The 22,626-nt window shown below is 41.2% G+C and overlaps 1 protein-coding gene across 11 annotated transcripts in view; it reads left to right on the top strand.

Annotated features, from left to right (window-relative positions):
* LOC132401655 (lethal(3)malignant brain tumor-like protein 4) overlaps positions 1-22,626 on the top strand; it is a 380,142-nt gene that overhangs the window by 130,344 nt on the left and 227,172 nt on the right. For all 11 annotated transcript variants that reach the window (XM_059983770.1, XM_059983710.1, XM_059983719.1 and 8 more), the window contains 2 exons: positions 10,401-10,552; positions 12,049-12,125. In XM_059983770.1, coding sequence (XP_059839753.1) covers positions 10,401-10,552; positions 12,049-12,125 — 229 coding nt within the window. The remainder of the gene's footprint in view (positions 1-10,400; positions 10,553-12,048; positions 12,126-22,626) is intronic.

Below are 22,626 nucleotides of genomic sequence, written 5' to 3'. Positions count from 1 at the left end.
CCACCTCTGAGGGATCTACTCTCTCCTGAATCACCTTGTAATATAGCCATAGAATCTCTTGCAAATCTCTTGAACTTTACCTCATATCCTCTCTTTGCCCTCCTGGTTTTCCCTCTTCAGAGTATTCTTAATCATTTTATAGTCATTAAGGAATTCACTCAATCCCAACGTAAACCAATGGCTTGCTCCTACTCAGACTCCTACATGCATGCCAATCTAGTTTAAACCCAGCTGTGTAGCTCTAGCAAATTTACTTATGAGGGTATTATTCCCTCTCTGCTTTGTCCCAGTGCAGGGATTTCCATGTTACATCATTGATTCAAAAAGAGCTTTCAAAGAGATGGAACCAGTTAAGTTGTCAGCCCATTCTGTGCAGTAGCAGCTGACACAGTATTTACTTGCCTGCTGATCCAAATTCATTAATGAGGAAATGACAGAAGACAGTATCAGCTGGCGAGTGTACAGAGGAGATTTACAAGGATGCTGCCTGGACTTTAGGGCCTGATTTATAGACAGAGGTTGGCCAAATGGATCTTTATTCCTTGGAGAGTAGGAGATTGAGGGGCAACTTCACAGAAGTTTATGAAATCCTGAGGGGTATGGATAAGGTAGGTGGTGATGGTCTTTTCCCCAGGGGTTGGGAGTCCAAAACTAGAGGACATAAATACAAGATAAGACCATAAGAAATAGGAGCTGAATTTGGCCATTCAGCCCATCGAGTCTGGTCCACCATTCTATCATGGCTGATTCCGGATCCCACTGAACTCCATACACCTGCCTTCTCGCTGTAATCTTTGATGCCCTGACCAATGAGGAAGCTGTCAATTTTCACTTTAAATATACCCACAGTCTTGGCCTCCCCAGCTGTCTGTGGCAGAGCATTCCATAGATTCATTACTCTCTGGCTAAAAAAATTCCTCTTTACCTCTGTCTTAAAGGGTTACCTCTTAATTTTGAGGAAACATCCTCTCCACATCTACCTTATCTAGTCCTTTCAACATTCGGTAGCTTTCAATGAGATTCCTCCGCATTCTTCTAAATTCCAGCAATTACAGGCCCAAAGCTGCCAAACGCTCCTCATATGTTAACCCCTTGATTCCCAGAATCATCCTCGTGAACCTCCTCTGGACTCTCTCCAATGACAACACATCCTTTCTGAGTTATGGAGCTCAAAACTGTTGACAGTACTCTGTGTGGCCTGACAAGTGTCCTATAAAACCTCAGCATCATCTCTTCGTTAAGAGGGGAGAAATTTGAAAAGGCTGAGAAGTAACTTCTTTACATAGAAGGTAGTGTATACTTAGAAGGAGCTGCCTGCCAGAGGAAGTGGTTGATCAAGTACAATTGCAACATTTAAAAGGCATTTGGATAGATACATGGAAGGGAAGAGCTAAGATGTTCATGGGCCGAATGTGGACAACTGGGACTAGTAGAAAGGACACTGTGGTCAGCAGGGACTATTTGGGCCAAATGGCCAGTTTCTGTGCCATGTCTCTGTGATTAAAGACTGTGAAGACATTTCTCAATGGGCGAATGCAATGTCCTTCTGAAGGGATTGGCATTAACTTGCAGCCATGATCAATTGGGAAAGATCACTTCATCAGCGTTCTGGTATTCCATCCTTATCTCTGAAACTGAAACAGATTGGAAGGATTGAAGGAAACTCCAAACATTATAATTAACCATGGATTCACATTTCATACCAAGAGGAACACTGTTGACAATAATTATCCCATGCTACAATACAGTATAAAAATACACAAATACAAAATAAGAGTAAAGCATTTATACTGTATACTTGATCATCTACTTTATGTAATTCATCAACAATCCTGATAAAGGGGTTCAGCCTGAAACATCGTCTGTTTACTCCTTTCCTTAGATGCTGCCTGGACTGCTGAGTTCCTCCAGCATTTTTTGTGTATTACTATGTAGTTTAAAAATTCCTTGAATTTTTGAATAGGCAATCCTTGCACCAGATGCCTTGCATATTAAAACAGCAGGAAATAGCATGCAGCAGAAGTAATTATCTCCAGTTTAATATTTAGCTAACATTGATGGAGATGTGACCAGGGAGACAGACAGTATGAAGCAAGCACTTTCAAGATGCATGTTACCTGGTTTGCAGAATACCAGCCGAGCAGTCTAGGCTGGTCATTCAGATGGTGTATAGAAACCAGATAATAGATGGGTATATAATAGTGGTAGGATTTTTATCCCTTCAATAGATGGGCCAAAAGGTCTGTTTCTATGATGTAGTGATCTATGTCTATAATATTGCTCTGTAATATAGGTAGACTGTCATTAATTGTACCCATGCAAAGAGAGCCAGAGTTAATGTTTCAGGCTGAGGACCCTTCCTCATTACTGGGAAAGAGAGAAAAACAAGTGAGTTTTAAGATGGGGAGGATGGATAGGGCAAAGGGATTATCTCTGTTATGGTGAGACTGGGATTATACTGGAGAGAAGCTGTAGATACAATCATTCTGTTAACAGGGTCAGTTAGAATTTGATCAAAAGAATAAAACAGCTGTGAAGCACACACAGTACCATCAGCTGCTTGCTGTTTACCTGTGATGCATACTTCACGTGCATTTTGAATTACATTTTATTAGTGTAATATTTTGTTTATACACTCTTTGATATACTGTAGGTACCATGAGGGCGCTGTTGTCTCATTTAGTTGTATATATGCCCTGACAGATGACAATAAACTTGATTAAGTCTGCAAAATGCAGAGCCATAGGAAAATCTAGTAGATTCGATATTGCTAATGGAGAAAGTAAAGCAAATCAGGATCAAAAATCAATTGCCCATTTTTGAAACAGAAAAAGAAGTGTACAAAGAGAAGTTGTAAAGTTTGATAATGAATTCCCTTCTGTCATCCTTCAACACTTCAAAGCAAATACAGTTCCAACAACCATCCCTCTTGTTATATAGCATGTTCTCATACAGTTGCGGGAGCTGCCACACCTTTCCTTTCACCTTTTCCATTTGAACTATCCAACTGTCCAAACAGCCATACCAGGTAAAGCAAAGGGTTATTTTCTCTTTTATCAATCTTGCATGTTGTACTTGCTGTTCCCCATATGATCTCATGCCCAATGAAGAAACCCAACCACAATGTGGAACATCTGTGTTCAGGTTGCAAGGGAGCTTCCAGCTTAGTGCTGTCTGGAATTTCAGTTCCTTTGTCCACTCTCACCCTGACCTACCTTTCTGTGACCTCCTGCACTGTTATAGCAAGGCCTGATGTGAACTTGGGGAGTATCACTCCATCTTCCATTAGGGCAAGATTCAGCCTTCAGTTTTCCAAATAGAGTTTACAACTTCAGGTACTTCACTTTCTCTGTTTCAGAAATGGTCAAACCATTGTTACACTGGCTATTTTTCTCTCTCAATCTTGTCAGAGATCTTCCCTTTGTCCAGTCCATCGCTTCCCGCCCTACTCGCTGTCCAGCTTAAAATTAACTCGTTTTCTCATTCCCAGTTCTGGCAAAGATTTGATTTGTCTTTGCTGAATTTTGTAGCAAATTACAAGGCAGTTAGCTGCATGCAAGAATTGATTATCTGTCACTTGGGTTTAAAAAGAAATTGCAACAGAAGTAATTATAAATTCCTAATGCTTATGCATAATTGACAGTCAAATATGGAGCATAATACAACAGCAAATATCAACAATCCAATTCCTAATAAACGGTGGTTCAAATCACATGGTAGATCCAAAATCAAACAAAATTCTAAAAATATTCGGCAGCTATGGTTTTATTTTTATTTCTAGCTTATATCATAGGTCTGTCTCCCTGTTAAGGAAATACAAAATATTTTCCAGATTTTAGGTGCATAAAACACAATCTAAAATCAATTCAAAGGTGTGATTTAAAAAAATAATAAATATAAGTTGTATTAGAGTCGTGGATAACTTCATACAAAGGAATGCATTAAAAATAGAGTTTAAAAAGCATTTGAAGCTCGGTTCTGAGGCCAGAAATCTAGTGATCCCAATCCACTTCCTCGCCATTATCAGATAGACTTAAGTGCTTGTCAGATTTTGTACTATTATGCAATCTAATGTACTTAAATGGAATACCTGCTACAAAGGAGCCTGGAGCTGAGTGATTTTGATGGACAGGCTGGCTAACTGTGATCTAAGTACTAGCAGGTCTTGTTGAAGATAACATTTTGCATCATAATTCAGCCCCCTTATTTGTGAATCTCATTCCTTGAAAACAGATTTTTGCTTTGGCCTGGAAGTCATTAAGGCCAAGTTAGAAGATTGGATTTCTAAAAAGCATTATAGTTTTGTGTCACTTGAGCACAGTAGAGGAGGGATGAGTTGAAATTTTGATGAGTGGCACTGCTTTGTCATAATGGCTTCAGGTAGCATCTGGAATAAAGATGTCACCGGGAAGTAACATCACCTTTGTCCGTAGAGTTATGAGCACTTCATGACTGGGAAGAAATGCACTGAATTCTGGAACCTCTCCAGTTACTACCTGGTACTTACTCAGTAATAATGCTGCTTGGAAATTAAAGCAGGACGATAAAACATGATAGAGTTGTCATTGTGTGCAATTTTAAGATCTGCAGTAATGATTATAACTGTCTTATGTGAATACCCTAGATAAGTGGAATTTGTAAAGTGCCCAGGAAAAGTTCTCTTTAGTCATGATGGGACTATCCTGGACTTTATTCATGGGAAATGACACAAGCAAGTCGTGAAAGTGTCAATGGCCAAGCACTTTGGAGTTGATGATCATAAGTATGCAAATTTCAAGGTGGTTATAGAAAGGGGTGAGGATGTTCTGGAAGTTAATAGGATGCGAATTTCGCCAATCAGCAACGAGATTTCCTCCCCACACCACAACTGAGTTTCTGAACTGATGTTGAATCAGCTGATTGAGGAGTATATAAAGGCTAAACATTCGGAGGACTTACCGCTGTCAGCGGCGCACTGACAATGTCTCCTTGCATGATGATGAAGTGTTTGCAAGTAGATTGCCAAGATCAAAAAACATATCAACCCAACCATCAACCACCCGAGCTACACATCTTCCAGATTATTTCCAGGGAGAAGGCCATTGTCAATAACATAAGACATCTTAATGCAGCTGTTAGCCTTGCACTATTACAGCGCCAGCGACCTGGGTTTATTTCCCACCACTGTTTGTAAGGGGTTGTATGTCCTCTCTGTGACCATGGGGGAGACGTCTCCTCCAGGTGCTCTAATTTCCTCCCTCATTCCAAAGAATTTGAGTAAGTAGGTTATATAGAAACATAGAAGGCCTACAGCACAATACAGGCCCTTTGGCCCACAATGCTGTGCTGAAGACATACATACTTTAGAAATCACCTAAAGTTACCCATAGCCTTCTATTTTTCTAAGCTCCATGCACCTATCCAGGAGTCTCTTAAAAGACCCTATCGTATCCACCTCCACCTTCGTCACCGAGGGCCCATTCCACACATTCACCACTCTCTGTGTTTTAAAAAAAAATAACAACTTACCCCTAACATCTCCTCTGTACCTACTTCCAAGTACCCTAAAACTGTATCCTCTCGTGTTAGCCATTTCAGCCCTGGGAAAAAGCCTCTGACCATCCACACGATCAATGCCTCTGATCTTCTTATACACATCTATCAGGTCACCTCTCATCCTCCGTCACTCTAAGGTGAAAAGGCGAAGTTCACTCAAACTATTCTCATAAGGCATGCTCCTTGTAAAAATCCTTGTAAATCTCCAGGTAATATCCTTGTAAATCTCCTCTGCACCCTTTCTATAGTTTCCATGTCCTTCCTGTAGTGAGGTGACCAGAATTGAGCACAGTACTCCAAGTGGGATCTGACCAGGGTCCTATATAGCTGTAACATTATCTCTTGGCTCTTGAACTCAATCCCACCATATGCCTTCTTAACCATATAGTCAACCTGCACAGTGAGTGTCCTATGGACTTGGACCCCAAGGTCCCTCTGATTCTCCACACTGCCTAGAGTCTTACCATTAATACTATATTCTGCCATTATATTTGAGCTACCAAAATGAACCTCCTCACATTCATCTGGGTTGAACTCCATCTGCCACTTCTCAGCCCAGTTTTGCATCCTATCAATGTTCCACTGTAATCTCTGACAGTCCTCCATATTATCCACAACACCCTCAACCTTTGTGTTATCAGAAAATTTACTAACCCATCCCTCCACTTCCTCATCCAGGTCATTTATAAAAATCACAAAGAGCAGGGGTCCCAGAACAGATCCGTGAGGCACACCACTGGTCACCAACCTCCATGCAGAATATGACCCGTCTACAACCACTCTTTGCCTTTTGTGAGCAAACCAATTCAGGATCCACAATGCAAGGTTCCCTTGGATACCATGCCTCCTTAATTTCTCAATCTGCCTTGCCTGGGGTACCTTATCAAATGCCTCAGATGACATTTTGAGACAGTGGAGAGACTGAAGAAATTTGTGGTGAGTTAGAGCTCAATGTCATTACACACGTTTTCAGATGACATAGATCTGGGATAACCTGTAAATAATAAACTGTTGGAAGACCTACAACAGATCTTCGGTGAACTCCAGAAGTCACACTTGCAAATTGGTGAAGTAAGACTCACTGGTCTATAATTTCCTGGGCTATCTCTACTCCCTTTCTTGAATAAAGGAGCAACATCCATAACCCTCCAATCCTCCCGAACCTCTCCTGTCCCCATTGATGATGTGAAGATCATCGCCAGATACTCAGCAATCTCCTTCCTCACCTCACACAGTAGCCTGAGATGTATCTTGTCTGGTCCTGGTGCTTTATCCAACTTGATGTTTTCCAAAAGTTCCAGCACATCCCCTTTCTTAATGTCTATATGCTCAAGCTTTTCAGTCCGCTGTAAGTCATCCCTACAATCGCAAAGATCCTTTTCCGTGTGAATACTGAAGCAGGTTAATTGGTCACATGGATGTAATGTGCTGTAGGTGTTCTATGTTTCTATGAGTCTTAGGAGAAAAAAGGTAACCAGTAAAGAGTAAGGATCCAAGGGTCAAGAATTTAGGTGAGGTCTTAAATGAATTCTTCTCATTTGTACTCACGAAGATAAATGTGATAGTATGGGGACAGTTAGGAGGTATAATTATACTCGAGAGCATATTAATATTAAGATGGAAGAGTTGTTATATAACTTGGAGCAAATTAAGGTGGATAATTCCACAAGACCTGTTAAGATGCATCTCAGGCTGTTATGAGCAAGGGGGGAGATTGAAATCTGATGGAGATTTTCTTCATCTTTGCTCACCGTAGATAAGGTATCAGATGACTGGAGGATATTCTAAAAGGTAAATATGGACAAGTCAGGTCAATGAGTTGACCTCAATGGTACGGAAATTAACAGAAACAAATTCTGAGGGACAAGATTTACTTACACATGTAAAGGTAGGGATTGATTAGAGTTTTGTTCATGGGAAATCGTGTCTCAGTAATCTGACTAAAGTTTTTTTTAATATAGTTAATCCAAGCATATTGATGAGGCCAGTACACTAGATGTCATCTATAAAGTTCTGCTTGGTAGGCCTACCAGGAGGTTGGAACCCATAGGCAAATGCAGAAGGCAAAATGGCAAATTAGATCCAAAATTGGCTTGGTAATAGGAAGCATAGGAAGGTGGTGAAGGTTTGTTTCTCTGATTGAAAGTTGTGACCAAAATGTATCACACCGTTCAGAGCTGGGGTCCTTGACATTTGTAATACACGTTAACCAATTAGTATAAGTTATAGAGAAGTACAGCATGGAAATAGGCCTTTCAGCCCGTCTAGTCCTTGCCAAACCCATTCGAATTGCCTACACCCATCGACCTGCATGAGGACTATAGCCCTCCATACCTCTACTGTCCATGTACCTATCCAATTTTCTCTTAAATATTGAAATCGAGCTCACATGCACTATTTGTGTTGGCAGCTCATTCCATGATCTCAAGACCCTCTGAGTAAAGAAGTTTCCGCTCATGTTCCCCTTAAACCTCTCACCTTTCACCCTTAACCCATAACCTCTGGTTGTAATCCCATCCAACCTCAGTGGAAAATGCCTGCTTGCATTTACGATATCTATACCCGTCATAATTCTCTATACCTCCATCTAATCTCCTCTCAATCTTCTGTGTTCTAAAGAATACAGTCCCAACCTATTTAATCTTTCCTTATAACTCAGGTCCTCCAGACCTGGCAACATCCTTTCAACTTTGGTTACATTTTTCCTGTAGGTAGGTGAACAAAACTGCTTACCATATTCCATAGGCCTCACCAACGCCTTATACAACTTCAACGTAACATTCCAACTCCTGTACTCAGTACTTTGATTTATGAATGCCAATGTGCTAAAAGCTTACTTTATGACCCTATCTACCTGTGTCGCCACTTTCAATGAATTATGGACCTGTATTCCCAGATCCCTTTGTTCTACCACGCTCCTCAGTGCGCTGGACCTGCTTTGGTTGGTCCTACCGAAATGCAAAACCTCGCACTTGTCTGCATTAAATCCCATTTTCCATTCTTTAGCCCATTTTTCCAGTTGATGCAAATCCCTCCGCAAGCCATGGTAACCTTCCCTCACTGTCTGCTAAACCCACAGTCTTGGTGTCGTCTGCAACTTTGCCGATCCATTTAACCACGTTATCATCCTGATCATTGATGTAATGACAAACATTAGAGGACCCAGCACTGATCCCTGCAGCACACCACTAGTCACAGACCTCCAGTCAGAGAGGCAACCTTCAACTACCATTTACTGGTTTCTCCCACAAAGCCAATGTCTAATCCAATTTACTACCTCATCCTGAATGCCAAGCAATTGAACCTACTCGACCAGCTGCCAATGTGTGACCTCGTCAAAATGTAAGATTTATGATTACTGCCTTTGTAGATGACACAAAATATGTGTTCTAAATAGCAAGGAGCATTGCTGTAGGCAACAGGATGATATTGATCAGCTGGAAGCTGTTTGGAGCAATGACAGATGGAATTTAATCCTAACAAGTGGGAAGTGATGCATTTTGGAAGGTTAAAGAAGAGTAGGACATATACAGTACGTATTGTTTGAGCAGATGGACCTTGGGTTCCAAGTTAATAGATCCCTCAAAATGGTAGCACAGGTAGGTAGGATAGGATACTTGTCTTTGTCAGCTGTGGAATAGAGTAGGTTAATGTTATAACTTAATAAAACATTGGTTGGATCACTACTGGAGTACTGTGTACAGCTCCAGTTGCCTTACTATCGGCAGGATGTGATTGCACTGGAGAGGGTGAATTTGCTAAGGAGACTCGCCGGAGTGTTGCCTGGACTGGACCATTTTGGTTGTAGGAAGAGATTGGATAGGCCAGGCTTAATTTCCCTAGAACAGAGGAGAGTGAAGGTGACTTGAGAGATTTAAAAACAAATGTGGTAGATACGCAGGATAGGTGATAAAAATCTTTGTTCCCATGCTGGTGCTGCATAAAACAGGAGGGTGTACTGTAGGTTTAATGTGAGAGGCATGATGTTTATTTTTTGAAGATACAGTGCAGAATAGGCCCACGCAGAAATCCCCCCAAATAATCCTAGTCTAATCATGAGACAGTTTACAATCACCGAGTAACTTACCAACCGGTAAGTCTTTGGATTGTGGGAGGAAACTGGAGCACCCGGAGGAAACCCGTGTGGTTACGGGGAAGTGTGTACAAACGCTTTGCAGACAGTGGCGGGAATTGAACCTGGTCACCTGTGTTGTAAAGCGTTGTGCTAACCACTATGCCACCATGTTTTTATTTCCACACAGAGTGGTTGGAAGATGGAGCATGCTGCCTGAGGAGTTGGTAACCCTAACAATGTTTAAGAGAAATTTGGGGAAATGATGAGGCATAGAAGGCTGCAAACCAAATGCAGATAAATGGGACTAACGTAGATAAATACAATGAGTGACATGAACATGGTGGGGCAAAGCGCCTGTGCTGTGTGACTCCATGACTGACTGACTCTGTGACAAAGTGATTATTTTGTTGATTATGTTCTTCAGCATATCAATAAAGTGGCAAAATAATTTCTGTCAGATATCCTCAATCAATGGGAATGGAGTAACACTGGTATCGTCAAAGCTTTCAAAAGCATTTGTATGCTTGATTTGATGATTGTTCTTCTGCAAAGAATTGTGATTATTGCATTTCATTGAAACAGAACTATAAATGGAGAATTATATGATCTATAGAAATAAATTTCCATGGGAGACAGGTCTATTGAGCTTCCTATCTATGTAGGTCTACTGACGTCTATTTCTAAATATTAAAAAGCATGTTTTGTCAAGGACGCATTATGTAACTACTTTAGAAAATCAAATTACCCTTTTCATTTCCTCTCACAAATAATTTCTATCTATTTCTCACAGACAATTACTCCTTCAGGATTTCGAATAGGAATGAAGCTGGAGGCAGTTGACAGAAAGAATCCCTCCCTGATATGTGTTGCAACAGTCACGGATATAATTGACCATCGTTTTTTGGTGCATTTTGATAACTGGGATGACACATATGATTACTGGTGAGAATTCTTGGTACTGTATTACCATATAGAATTTAGATACATACACCAAGTCCTGAAGGTCTGATAGTGTGAACTTTGGTGAGGTGTTTCTTCTGCCTGGTTTAAGCTGACAATCTGACATATGGCAAAGTCAGTCAGTTGAAATAAAGAGAGGGGAGAAGGGAATATTGAAATAATACTTAAGTAGTACTGATATGCTATGTTGATATATCAATAACATAATGTGGTTAAGATCCAAAGTGGGCTCTGAAAAGGGTGTGGATGTCTACATTGATGAAGAAAAGGGGAAAGAGGAAGTGAGTTTAGAAAACATGAGGTAATTTGGCATTGCAAGGTGGGTTTGTAGGGAAATGCATTGAGGAAAAGGAGAACTGTGATACAGCAAGGGTAGGAAAATATCTTGTGGCTGGCAGAGACTGTGACAGAAGTTAGGTGACAAGATGGCAGACAAAAAGGCTCCAGAGTACATAGGCACAGATATCCTTGCCATCAAAATCATGTTTATTATCACCAGCTTGTGTTGTGAAATTTGTTAAATTGCACCGCCTCCCATTCCAGCAATCTTCAACCTCCCTCCACTACTCCCTTCCCTCCCCCCCCCCTTCCTGAAGAATGGTCTCGGCCCGACACGTTGGCTGCTCTTTTCTCACTGATGCTGCTTGACCTGCTGAGTTCTTCCAGTGTTGTGTATGTATTCTTTCTTCCACTACTCCCTATTGCACATCACATTCCTTCACAGCTTCAATACCAGCTGTTTATCTGTTAGCTCCGACGATGTTCCTACTAACCTGTGGTGAAAGATAATGCGGGCATTATTAACTGAGGTTTGGGGCTGAAATGACCCAGGTTCTGAGTTGAGGGATCAGATGGGGACATGCTATGTAGGTCACCCTGGACTTGCCCTAAAATACGTTGAGAATGTGATTGCACCAGAAAGGGTACAGATGAAATTCTCTAGAAAATTGCCCAGGATGAGAGTGTTTCAGCTATGAGTAGCAGTTGGACTGGCTGGGTTTATTTTGCTTGAAGTGGAGAAAGCTGAGGTCCATAGATAAGAAGAATATTTTCACTTAATATATATTGGAATGCACTTTCTGAGGGGCTCGTGGTGACAGTAACTCAAGCAACATTTAAGAAGCATTTCATTAGAAATGATGTGGTGTAGGCAAGGTAAGTGGAATTGGTATAGATGGGTATTCAATAGCCACCAAAGGCACAGTGGGCCATATATCCTGCTTCAGTGTTGTATGACTTTATGATAAAAGTGAATTGATGATTCAGCTAAATATAATTACTACTAGTCTCATTATTTTCCAATGTGACTGGTTAGACTGGTAACAACATTTACTTCTATCAAAATGTATATTGTAATTCAAGCAGATATTATCCCAATAGATCTGATACATACTCTAACAGTTCCATTTTTGTAAGATGTAATTAACCAATCTGGTTAATAATTTTATTGAATAATGCATTAATTACGTGTTTGATAGGTGTGATGCTAGTAGCCCGTATATTCACCCAGTGGGCTGGTGTCAAGAACAAGGCAAACCACTTACTCCTCCTCAAGGTTGGTGAGTCAATGTATACTTCGTACTTCAGAGCTGTTCTGTGAAACTGGGTTAATTCTGGACTGGAAGAACGGCAGAAGCACAAGAGATGTTCATATCTTCGGCATGGTCATTTACCTTTGCTGGCAAAATGAGAAATAATTATTTCATTAATTCAACAAGGTTATTCAAACCTCATCTGGCACCCAAGTTCAAAGTAAATTTATTATCACAGTACATATACAACCCTTTTTGCAGGCATACTCAATAAATCCAATAACGATAGTAGAATCAATGATAGACCACACCAACAGGGCAGACAACCAGTGTGCAAAAGACACCAAAAAAAGGGAAAAAATAAATAATAATAACAATAAATAAGCAATAAATGTTGAGAATATGAGATGAAGGGTCATTCCACTGTCAAAGTCACTTCGATCATATTTCTTCCCCATTCTGATGTTTAGTCTGAACAGTAACTGAACTTCTCGACTCTGTCGGCATGCTTCAATGTATTGAGTTTCTGCCATATGATTGGCTGACTAGATATCTGCATTAGTGTCCATGGGTACCTAAAAAAAAAACTTTGATAAATGTACCATAGAGAACATTCTGACTGGATCTCCATTTTGTATGTGGGGGGTTCTAGTTGAAGAAATTTGTAAAATTAGTCAGCTTCATCATGGATACCAGCCTCCATAGTATCCAAGACATCTTCAAGGAGTGGTGCTTTAGGAAGGCGGTGTCCATCATGAAGGATCCCCACCATCCAGTACAGCCCCTCTTCTCACTGTTATTGTTGGGAAGGAGGTACAGAATCCTGAAGGCACAACTCAGCAATTCAGGAACAACTTCTTCCTCTCTGCCATCTGATTTCTAAATGGACATTGAACTCATGAATGCTACCTCACTACTTTTCAGTTTCTGTTGTATTGTACTATTTATTTTAATTGAACTATTTAGTAGACATTTATATACTTAAAATAACTCCTTTTTTCTCTATTTATTTATCATGTATTTCATTGTGCTGCTGCTGTAAAGTTAACACATTTCACGACGTATGCCGGTGATATTAAATCTCATTCTGATTCTGATTAGAAAGATGTAAGTAGTGATGTACCAAAGGATTAGTGTTGGGATTTTAGCCTTTTCAAAATTCATATAAATGATTTGAAGGCATCAAAGATACAGCTGCAATATTTGCTGATGGCACAAAACTGGCAGTAAAGTAAATTGTGAAGAGACAGTAAGGAAGCAGCTTCAGAATATATAAGTGATGGACAAGGATCTGACAAGTGGAATGTATAGGAAACTGTGCCAGGAAAAAAATACAGAAAGAAGTATGTCATCTAAGTGGTGAGGTTACAGACCTCGGAAGTGCAAATTTGCAGGAGGCACGTGTACAGGTGCAGCACGTAACTTGGAAAACTAACAGAGTGTTATAGTTTATGGCATGAGGAGAATAAAAAGGAGAAAAGAGAGGGGAGAATAAAAAGAGCCGCATATGTTGTAAAATTAACATAAATATTTAGAAAATCTGACAATACTCAGCAGATCATGTGCAAGGAGAGAATTCGTGCTTCAGATTTTTTGTTGGAACTGGATGGAGCAGAAACAAGTTGGTTTTATGGTGCAGAGAGGTGGGGGAGGAGGGGCGGATAAGGAAATAAAGTGTCTCTCAGCTAAGGTCAGGGTTGCCATGGGAACTAGCAGCAAACAAGGTCACTCACATGGTGGGTTAATGTTGCTAGTTAAAAAAAAATCTAAACAGGAGAATACAAAAGCTATGCTATAAAGACAGAGAGTGGAGCAAAAAAAAATTACAAAAAAAGCAAAGTGCAGAGCTGTGCAACCTCTGGGCAGATCAGGCCATGGTAATGGAAAGAGAGAAATTCAGCCTGTGTCACATTTAGATTGGTCAGTTCCCCTTTGATCATTTCAGAGGGACTGAGTCGAATCCAGAAGCATGGAGATCCTTTGCAGTTACCGGCTCTGTTGTACGGTCTCCACCAAGCACGGTCTTTGTGGCATCTTCCCACGCAACTGCATCCAGCACCTGTCCTGATATCTCTTTGCTTTCTACTGGCCTTCTGGTTGAAGTCTTTGCACTTCTTCCACTGGTATACTGCATTCAGTATTCAATATCTAATACTCTGCACTGGAGAAACAGAACATGGAATGGATGAGAGTACTTGTTGCCTGGTTTTTGGCTCCCTGCCACTTAAATTCTCCATCCTAGTCCCACACTGACTTAGGTAATACCCACAAAATGTTGGAGGGACCCAGTAGGTCAGACAGCATCTATGGAAGGGAATAAAGTGCTGGACACGTTAAGATGGACAGGCTAGGATCGTTTCTAAAGCAAGTTGGAGAGGCCTTGCTTGCTTGGGCGCCACAGTAGCATAGAGGTTAGCACAGCGCTATTAGAGGTCAGACCATTTCGAAGTTCAGTGATACTGCCTTTCTGTAAGGAGTCTCTGCACGTCCTCCCCGTGGAATGTGTGGCTTTTCCCTGGCTGCTTCAGTTTCCTCCCGCAGTCCAAAGACATCACAGTTCGGTGAATTGGTCATTGTAAATTGTCCCGTGGTTAGGTTAGGGGCAGCTTGGCTGGAAGGGCATGAAGAGGCCAACTCCACGTTGCGTCACTAAAAGAAGAAAGAAAGAAATAAAACATACAAGATCTTCAGGAGTCTTGGCACACTGACTAATCAGTCACTGCAATAACCATATAACAATTACAGCACAGAAACAGGCCATCTCGGCCCTTCTAGTCCATGCTGAACGCTTACTCTCACCGAGTGCCACTGACCCACACTCAGCCCATAACCCTCCATAGTAAGTCCACTGTAAGCTTAAAGGCTGATTTATACTTTCGCGTAATAGCCAACTCCGTAGCCTTCGTAAGTGGCCTGCACTGTTGTGAGCATTTATACCTGTGTGTTGGTGTGTCTGCGTCGCTCTGCAATTACCGCCAAAATGCTAGTTGGCGGTGGGGTCTCTATGCCACTGTGTTGAGTTTCTTCGTGCACTTCAAACAATGGCGACTGAAACTGAGCGCATCATGTTGGAGTTGGAACTAATAAATGTTGAACAAGGGTTACTTTTATTGAAATTACTGCAACACAGAAAAGAGAGAAGACGCCGGAGGAGATGGTATAACCGACCATTGAACCGACTGAGGCAGAAGGAGGGTGAATTTTCTGTGCTTGTCCGGCTACTGAGAGACATGAACGAGGAAAGGCATTTCAAATATTTTCGGATGTCGGCAGGTAGATTTGACGATTTGGTTCGTCATCTCTGACCATTTATTTCGTATCAGTGTATGCACGGTACGCCTATAGACAGGAGGAAATGCAATGCTACCAAGTGGACCAATCACAGTTGTTGCATCTGCGTCGCCATGATGCGCAGTTACATTTTTGGAGAGGTGCGCGTCAGGATATGGTGTAGTGTACGCCATACCTATGGCGTTCATTTGATGCAGGAGTATAAATCAGCCTTTAGGAACAACATTTAATCTTTTTTTTGGCCACATTGCTGCTGTACAGACGATATCAAATTCTAAACTTCAAGTACGCTAATTGCCACCGTTTAATAGCTGTTATGCTCCTTTGTTCAGGTTCTCTCCCCCCCCCCCAACTGTGTCCTTTACCCCATTATCCAGATGACCTACTTTATAGCTTATTTCCATGGCAACACTGGCCTTCATTTCTCCCCCACCCTCCCTGCAATATAAAGCCAAATTATTTTCTCCCTTCCCTGGTCATGACAAAGGTTTCTCTTACCACAGATTCTATTTGATTTGCGGAGTCTTCTCAGCATTTGTTGTTTCTACATGAGTAAGAATGTTATGCCTCTGTTACATGGGGCACTACTGAGATCTTATCTAAATTACTGTATGCAATATTGGTCTGTTTATATAAAGAAGGATGTAATGCAGGAAACAGTTCAGAAACTGTTCGGTTGACTAATACCTGCAATGGACTGTTTTGTCTTGTGGGGAGAAATTAGACAGGCCAGGATTGTTTCCAAAGCAAGCTGGAAGGGTCTTGTTTATAAGATCTTCAGGTATCTTAGCAACATTGACATGGAGCTGATATTGTGGGAGAATTTGGAATTTGTGCTGAAAACCAAGAGGTTGCCCATTACAAACAGAGTTGAGACATGTTTTTTTTTTCTTCTCTGGGTGTTTAAGTCTTCAAAGCTATTTCTTAAAAAGGCAACAGAAATGGATGTAGTCCTGATTGAAGTGCCTTTCCCTGAAATATTGACTCTTTATTCCTTTTCATAGATTTTGGCTGACCTGCTGTGTTCCTCCTGCATTTCCAGCATCTGCAGAATCTCATGTGCTTACGTTAGCAGAAGCAGAACTTTTGAAGATACATTATTGTTAAGTAAGGGTTGAAAGTTATCAAGAGAGATGGGAATGTAGAGTCAGGACAGCCATGACTTTAATGAATGGTGGAGCAGACACAAGGTATCTATTCTTTTAACTTCAGTGTATGGAGCTAGTGACTGTTTGTGCACTTGAAACCATTCAAGTTCTTGTTGCACCGTTCACCACAACAAATTCTTGGAGAAGGAAGGGTAACCTGCTTGAACCTTCCTGAATCAATTTCACTGGATACTGGAAGTATCCAAGAATTAGGTGTGTAAGTCAAATGAGTTAATGAAGATATTTCATGGTGATATGAGGAAAGAAAAGCCATAGTTGTGAAAGTAAATGTAAACTGCTCATTGAGTAATCTTGTTGGTGGTTGACTTTTACTTTTATCCTCTGGCTGGGGTCCATCTGTGCCTGCCAGAGTGAGGTAAAATGAGTAAAGACTCACAGAACAGCATAGCCCAAAGCTACTTTAAAAATTCATTACAAGTGTGAAATTGCCACAAATAAAACTATATAAATCAATACATTGAAAATAAGGAGTTAAATGAAGCTTCCGGATATATACAGTTCTTATCCACGAGGGATTGGTTCCGGGACCCCTTGTGGATACCAAAAAACACAGATGCTCATCCCTTATTCAACCTCAATGCAGTGGATCTTTGGACCCAGCAAAATCCCAGACCTTATTTAACCTGTCTCAATGTGGTGGACATTAGGACCCGGCGGCGGTGCTCTGAATCCGCAGTGTTTCTGTTTACGAAAATAATCACGATCACGATTGAAAATAAAGTGGAAATAATAAAGCGATCAGAAAGAGGTGAATCGCCATCGGTCACTGGAAAAGTGTTAAGCTACAGTCGGTCAACGATTAGAAACATTTTAAAGGATAAAGTGAGAACGGCCCTACCCCGATGAAAGCTACAATTATTACTTAGCAACGCAGTGGTTTAGTTATTGAGTTTTGGGGTTTTGGATTTTTGATCCTCAAAAATGGAGAGTGGAGAGTGCACTGGGAAGCGGTCTGTCACTGGATCGAACTCGGGAACTTCCGTTCCTGAGTCCGGCGCTGAAACAAACGTTTCTTAAGTGTTTTATATGCATAGAAAGATAAAATATACTATATGCTAAGACAAACGTTTGATTAACTGACACTAAATAATACCGGATGTACCTGTTCTGACTTACTTAGTAAGAGAACTTCCGATTTCTTTTCTATCCCGATCCATGATAACCTACGCACATCCTCCCGTATACTTTAAGTCATCTCTAGATTACTTATAATACCTAATACAATGTAAATGCTATGTCAAATGGTTGTTATACTGCATTGTTTAGGGTATAATGACAAGAAAAAAAGTCTGTACATGCTCGAACAACAAGTGCTAGAAGAGCACTTCCGGGTTTTCTCGACTCGCGGTTGGTTGAATTCGCACATGCGGAACTTGCAGATAAGGAGGGCCGACTGTATGATGTCAAGTGGTGCTATTTACTTTACACAGTTTTGATTTCTGCCTTCTGTTGTTGCTTACATTTGCTTGGATTTCTCGTAGACTCTGAACACAACTTACTCTAACAATCACTTGAATGAATTAATATCTAAGTGTAAAGATGACCTGCCATGTCAATGGTACACTCGCAAGCTGTCCTTCAGCCTCTACCCATTATGTTTTTCCAACTGTGTATGATTTGAAATATAATTTCCTCTGGCATTCATTCAGAGGAATGCTTCATGTGCATGTTGATCAGTCCAATTTTCAGCTTCCAATGAGTGACTAAAGTTTCTCTTGAACTATTCGTATTTTACGATGGGACAGTTATACCCAAGACAGACTGATTGATGCAGCCACCTTTTGATTGTACTTCCTCCATCTTCTTGATGTCAAAATGCCTGATGTTTCTCGATCAGTACAGCAGAAATACCTTAATGGAGAAAAATCTGATCTTATCAGCATTTTGAAATCCGGGTGAATGGGTTTTTCTTCAGTGATGACTCTGATGTTACTAATTAACATCAGTGAGGACAGAGGCCATCATGGCAGCTCCATCTCTTTTTGCATATTGACTTAATAATACTTAATTAGACAGGCATACCACAGGGGTTCAGAGAAGAACAACATGGTTAAATTCCAGTTACTTCCTGTTGTGTTTGTATGAACAGTTTCCCTCAGTACATAGTCCATTTAAAAAGGCACTTAACGGCATGCTGGAATAGAAATATTGGATAATTTTTGGTTGGCTCATTTCTCTCTACATAAATTGCATTCCCATGTACCATTACCATATATATTTAACTGTATCTTACATTATTTTTGTGTCTTTCTGCTTATTGTATTTATAGCTGTGTTTACAGACATTTTTAATCTCTCCCTCTCCCAGTGTAGAGTGCCCTCCTGCTTCAAATTATCCACCATTGTCCCTATACCAGAAAAGACCAAGGTAACATGCCTGAATGACTGGCGTTCTGTCACTCTCACCTCAATAATAAACAAATGCTTTGAGAGGCTGGTCAAGGATTACAGCTTGTTACCACCCAAACTGGACCCCCTACAATTTGCTTACTGACACAACTGATCGACAGATGATGCAATAGCCACTGCTCTACATACCGTCCTTACACATCTGGAGAAGAAGGATGCTTATGTGAGAATGCTTTTCTTGGACTACGGTTAAGCATTCCACACCATAGTTCTATCCAGGCTCATTAAGAAGCTCAGACACCTCGGCCTTGACCCTGCCTTGTGCAGCCAGATCCTGGACTTCCTGTCAGATAGCCAGCAGGTTGTAAGAGTGGGCTCCCTCATCTCCACCCCTCTGACTCTCAGTACAGGAGCCCCTCAGGGCTGCGTAATGAGTCCCCTCCTTTACTCCCTGTACACCCATGACTGTATCACCACCCACAGCTCCAATCTGCTAACTAAATTTGTCGACAACTCTACATTGATTGGCCTTATCTGAAACAATAATGAGGTAGCCTACAGAGAAGAAGTTATCTCTCTGACACAGTGGTGTCAAGAAAACTCTGCAATGTTGCAAAAACAAAGGAGCTGGTTGTGGATTACAGGGGGAATGAAGATGGACTAACCCCTATTGACATCAATGGATCTGGGGTTGAGAGGGTAAACAGCTTCAAGCTCCTCCGCACGCATATCACTGAGGACCTCACGTGGTCTGTGCACTCCAGCTTTGTGGTGAAAAAAACATAACAGTGCCTCTTTCACCTCAGATGGTTGAGAAAGTTTGGTATGGACCCCTAAATCCTAAGAACTTTCTGCAGGGGCACAATTGAGAGCATCCTGACTGGCTGCATCACTGCCTGGTACAGGAACTGTACTTCCCTCAATCGCAGGACTCTGCAGAGAGTGGTGGGGACAGCCCAGCGCATCTGTAGTTGTGAACTTCCCACGATTCAGGACATTTACAAGGACAGGTGTGTAAAAAGGGCCCGAAGGATCATTGGGGACCCATGCCATCCCAACCACAATCTATTCCAGCTGCTACCATCCGGGAAGTGATACCGCAGCATAAAAGCCAGGACCAACAGGCTCCAGGACAGCTTCGTCCACCAGGCCATCAGACTGGTGAAGTCACGCTGATTTGAGTGTACTCTATATTACATTGACTATTCTATTTATTGTAAATTATTATAAATTACTATGATTGCACATTTAGATGGAGACATAATGTAAAGATTTTTACTCCTCGTGTATGTGAAGGACGTATGAAGTAAAATCAATTCAGTTCAATTCAATTCAACTCACAACCAACAGGCTCCAGGACAGCTTCTTCAACCAGGCCATCAGACTGCTTATTTCATGCTGACACAACTGTATTGTTATGTTATATTGTGGCTATCCTGTCGTATATAATATTTATTATAGATTACTGTAATTGCATATTGCACATTTAGACGGAGACATAAAGATTTTTTACTGCTCATTTATATGAAAGATGTAAGTAATAAAGTCAATTCAATTATTTGCATGTGATAAGTGTGAATAATCCGCCATCAGAGTTCTGCATTTCAATCTGTTTTCTAATTGCTGAAGCACAATCTAGAAAGCCTCTGCTTCTCCTTCTTCACACAAATAACTCAAAGTATCCCAGACCTTCGTTAAAGCCTCAGCAGCTCACATCATGAGCTTCACCCCAGACTGCAAATAATAAGCACTTCATTAGCTTGTCTCAGTAATTGGTAAGTATCTTCCACACATTGATTGAGATGAGGAGCTCTTGAAAGGAATCTTGCCCATCTTTCTGTAATGCTTTTGGGCTTTTTACAAGTGTCTACTTGGAAGCATTAACTTAATTTGGCCATGGGCTTTAACAGCCACAAAAACTGTCCTTCAGTGCCATCTGTCTACTGTGTGGTAGCCTGGAATTTTTTTTTGACAGAAACTGGATATCTGTGTTTTTAGTTTGAACAGGTGACAGAAGCTTGACTGATTATTAAGCTGCAGCCTGGACTCCAACTTTAATCCACAGCCTCTGGTGATCTCAGCAGGATTGTACACAGAAGAAAATGGCACAGGCCAAATTATCCTGCATACTTTTAGTTTGCCAAGCAGTAGTCTTAAGTTAAATCTTGGTGAGGTCTTGTTGGTTCAGTTTTAAGGTGCAATATTTCGTGGTTCCTCCAAGAGGACCACAAACTTGTCATTGGATCTGGAGGCCTGCATGCCTCAATGACCTGGAGAGCTATGTTGGCTGGAATTGAGGTTCTTGATAGGCTCACCATGGCAAACAGGTCAAAGGGGAGAGGTCAGACTGTGAGTGCCCTACCAGTCCACCAGTTTTGGGGGTTCGGCTCAGGACTAGCAACTCTGACCGGCAAAACAAAATTGTTACAGAAACAAACAATGAGGAATCCTACACCTGAGTGTGACAATATTCCTGAGTCTTCGTCTGGGACTTGCTTGACTAGCAGCAGTGAAAACTGAGAGTAAGCTACCAACATGATGAAGGAAGCTCTGAACACTGCCAGAGATGGAGAACCTTCATTGCCCTAAATGCCAGTAAGTGTTTCATGGTAGGCAAATCATATGCATGTAATAGTTTGATGGAAGTCATAGAAAACCTGTGCCGAACACGCCCTTACCTTAGAACTGCCTAGGCTTACCCATAGCCCTCTATTTTTCTAAGCTCCACGTACCCATCCAGGAGTCTCTTAAAAGACTTTATCATTTCTGTATCCACCACCACCACCACCGGCAGCCCATTCCACGCACTCACTACTCTCTACATAAAAAAACTTACCCTTGACATCTCCCCTGTACCTACTTCCCAGCACCTTAAAACAATGCCCTCACATGCTAGCCATTTCAGCCCTGGGGAAAGGCCTCTGACTATCAACATGATCAATACCTCTCATCATCTTGTACACCTCTATCAGGTCATGTCTCATCCTCTGTCACTCAATCTATTCTCATAAGGCATGCTCCCCAATCCAGGCAATATCCTTGTAAATCTCCTCTGCACCCTTTCTATAGTTTCCACATCCTTCCTGTAGTGAGGCGACCAGAACTGAGCACAGTACTCCAAGTGGAGTCTGACCAGGGTCCTATATAGCTGCAACATTACCTCTTGTCTCCTAAATTCAATCCCACAATTGCTGAAGGCCAATACACCATACACCTTCTTAACCACAGAGTCAACCTGTGCAGCTGCTTTGAGCATCCTATGGACTCTGACCCCAAGATCCCTCTGATCCTCCACACTGCCAAGAGTCTTACCATTAATACTATATTCTGCCATCATATTTGACCTACCAAAATAAATCATGATATGATCAATTCAATTTCAGTTTGTATGGTAAAGGAATCAGTAAACTTCCTCGGGAATGGGACATAACACAAAAGAGATTTTCCATTCTTCTTTATGGCCTCCTAATATTGTACTCATTCTTTTTTGGTCGGCTTTCTGATGCTTAGACACATTTTGCTTCACCTTTTTTTCCTCTGCAAAATGTCTTCTTTCCAGTGACCCATAGGAGTTACATGGTTGCTAATGAAAAACTGCCAGATTTTGTTCTGGGTAGTTAGATCTCTACAAGGCAGCTGAGAATCTCGAGCAGGAATTTGTTGAATGAGTAAAGAAAAGTCAAGTCAAGTCGCTTTTATTGTCATTTCAACCATAA

This window comes from Hypanus sabinus, chromosome 1 (genome assembly GCF_030144855.1).
Source record: "Hypanus sabinus isolate sHypSab1 chromosome 1, sHypSab1.hap1, whole genome shotgun sequence".
Taxonomy (NCBI): Eukaryota; Metazoa; Chordata; class Chondrichthyes; order Myliobatiformes; family Dasyatidae; genus Hypanus; species Hypanus sabinus.
Note: the sequence above shows the minus strand (reverse complement) of the source record. Positions and strands in the feature narration are given on the sequence as shown.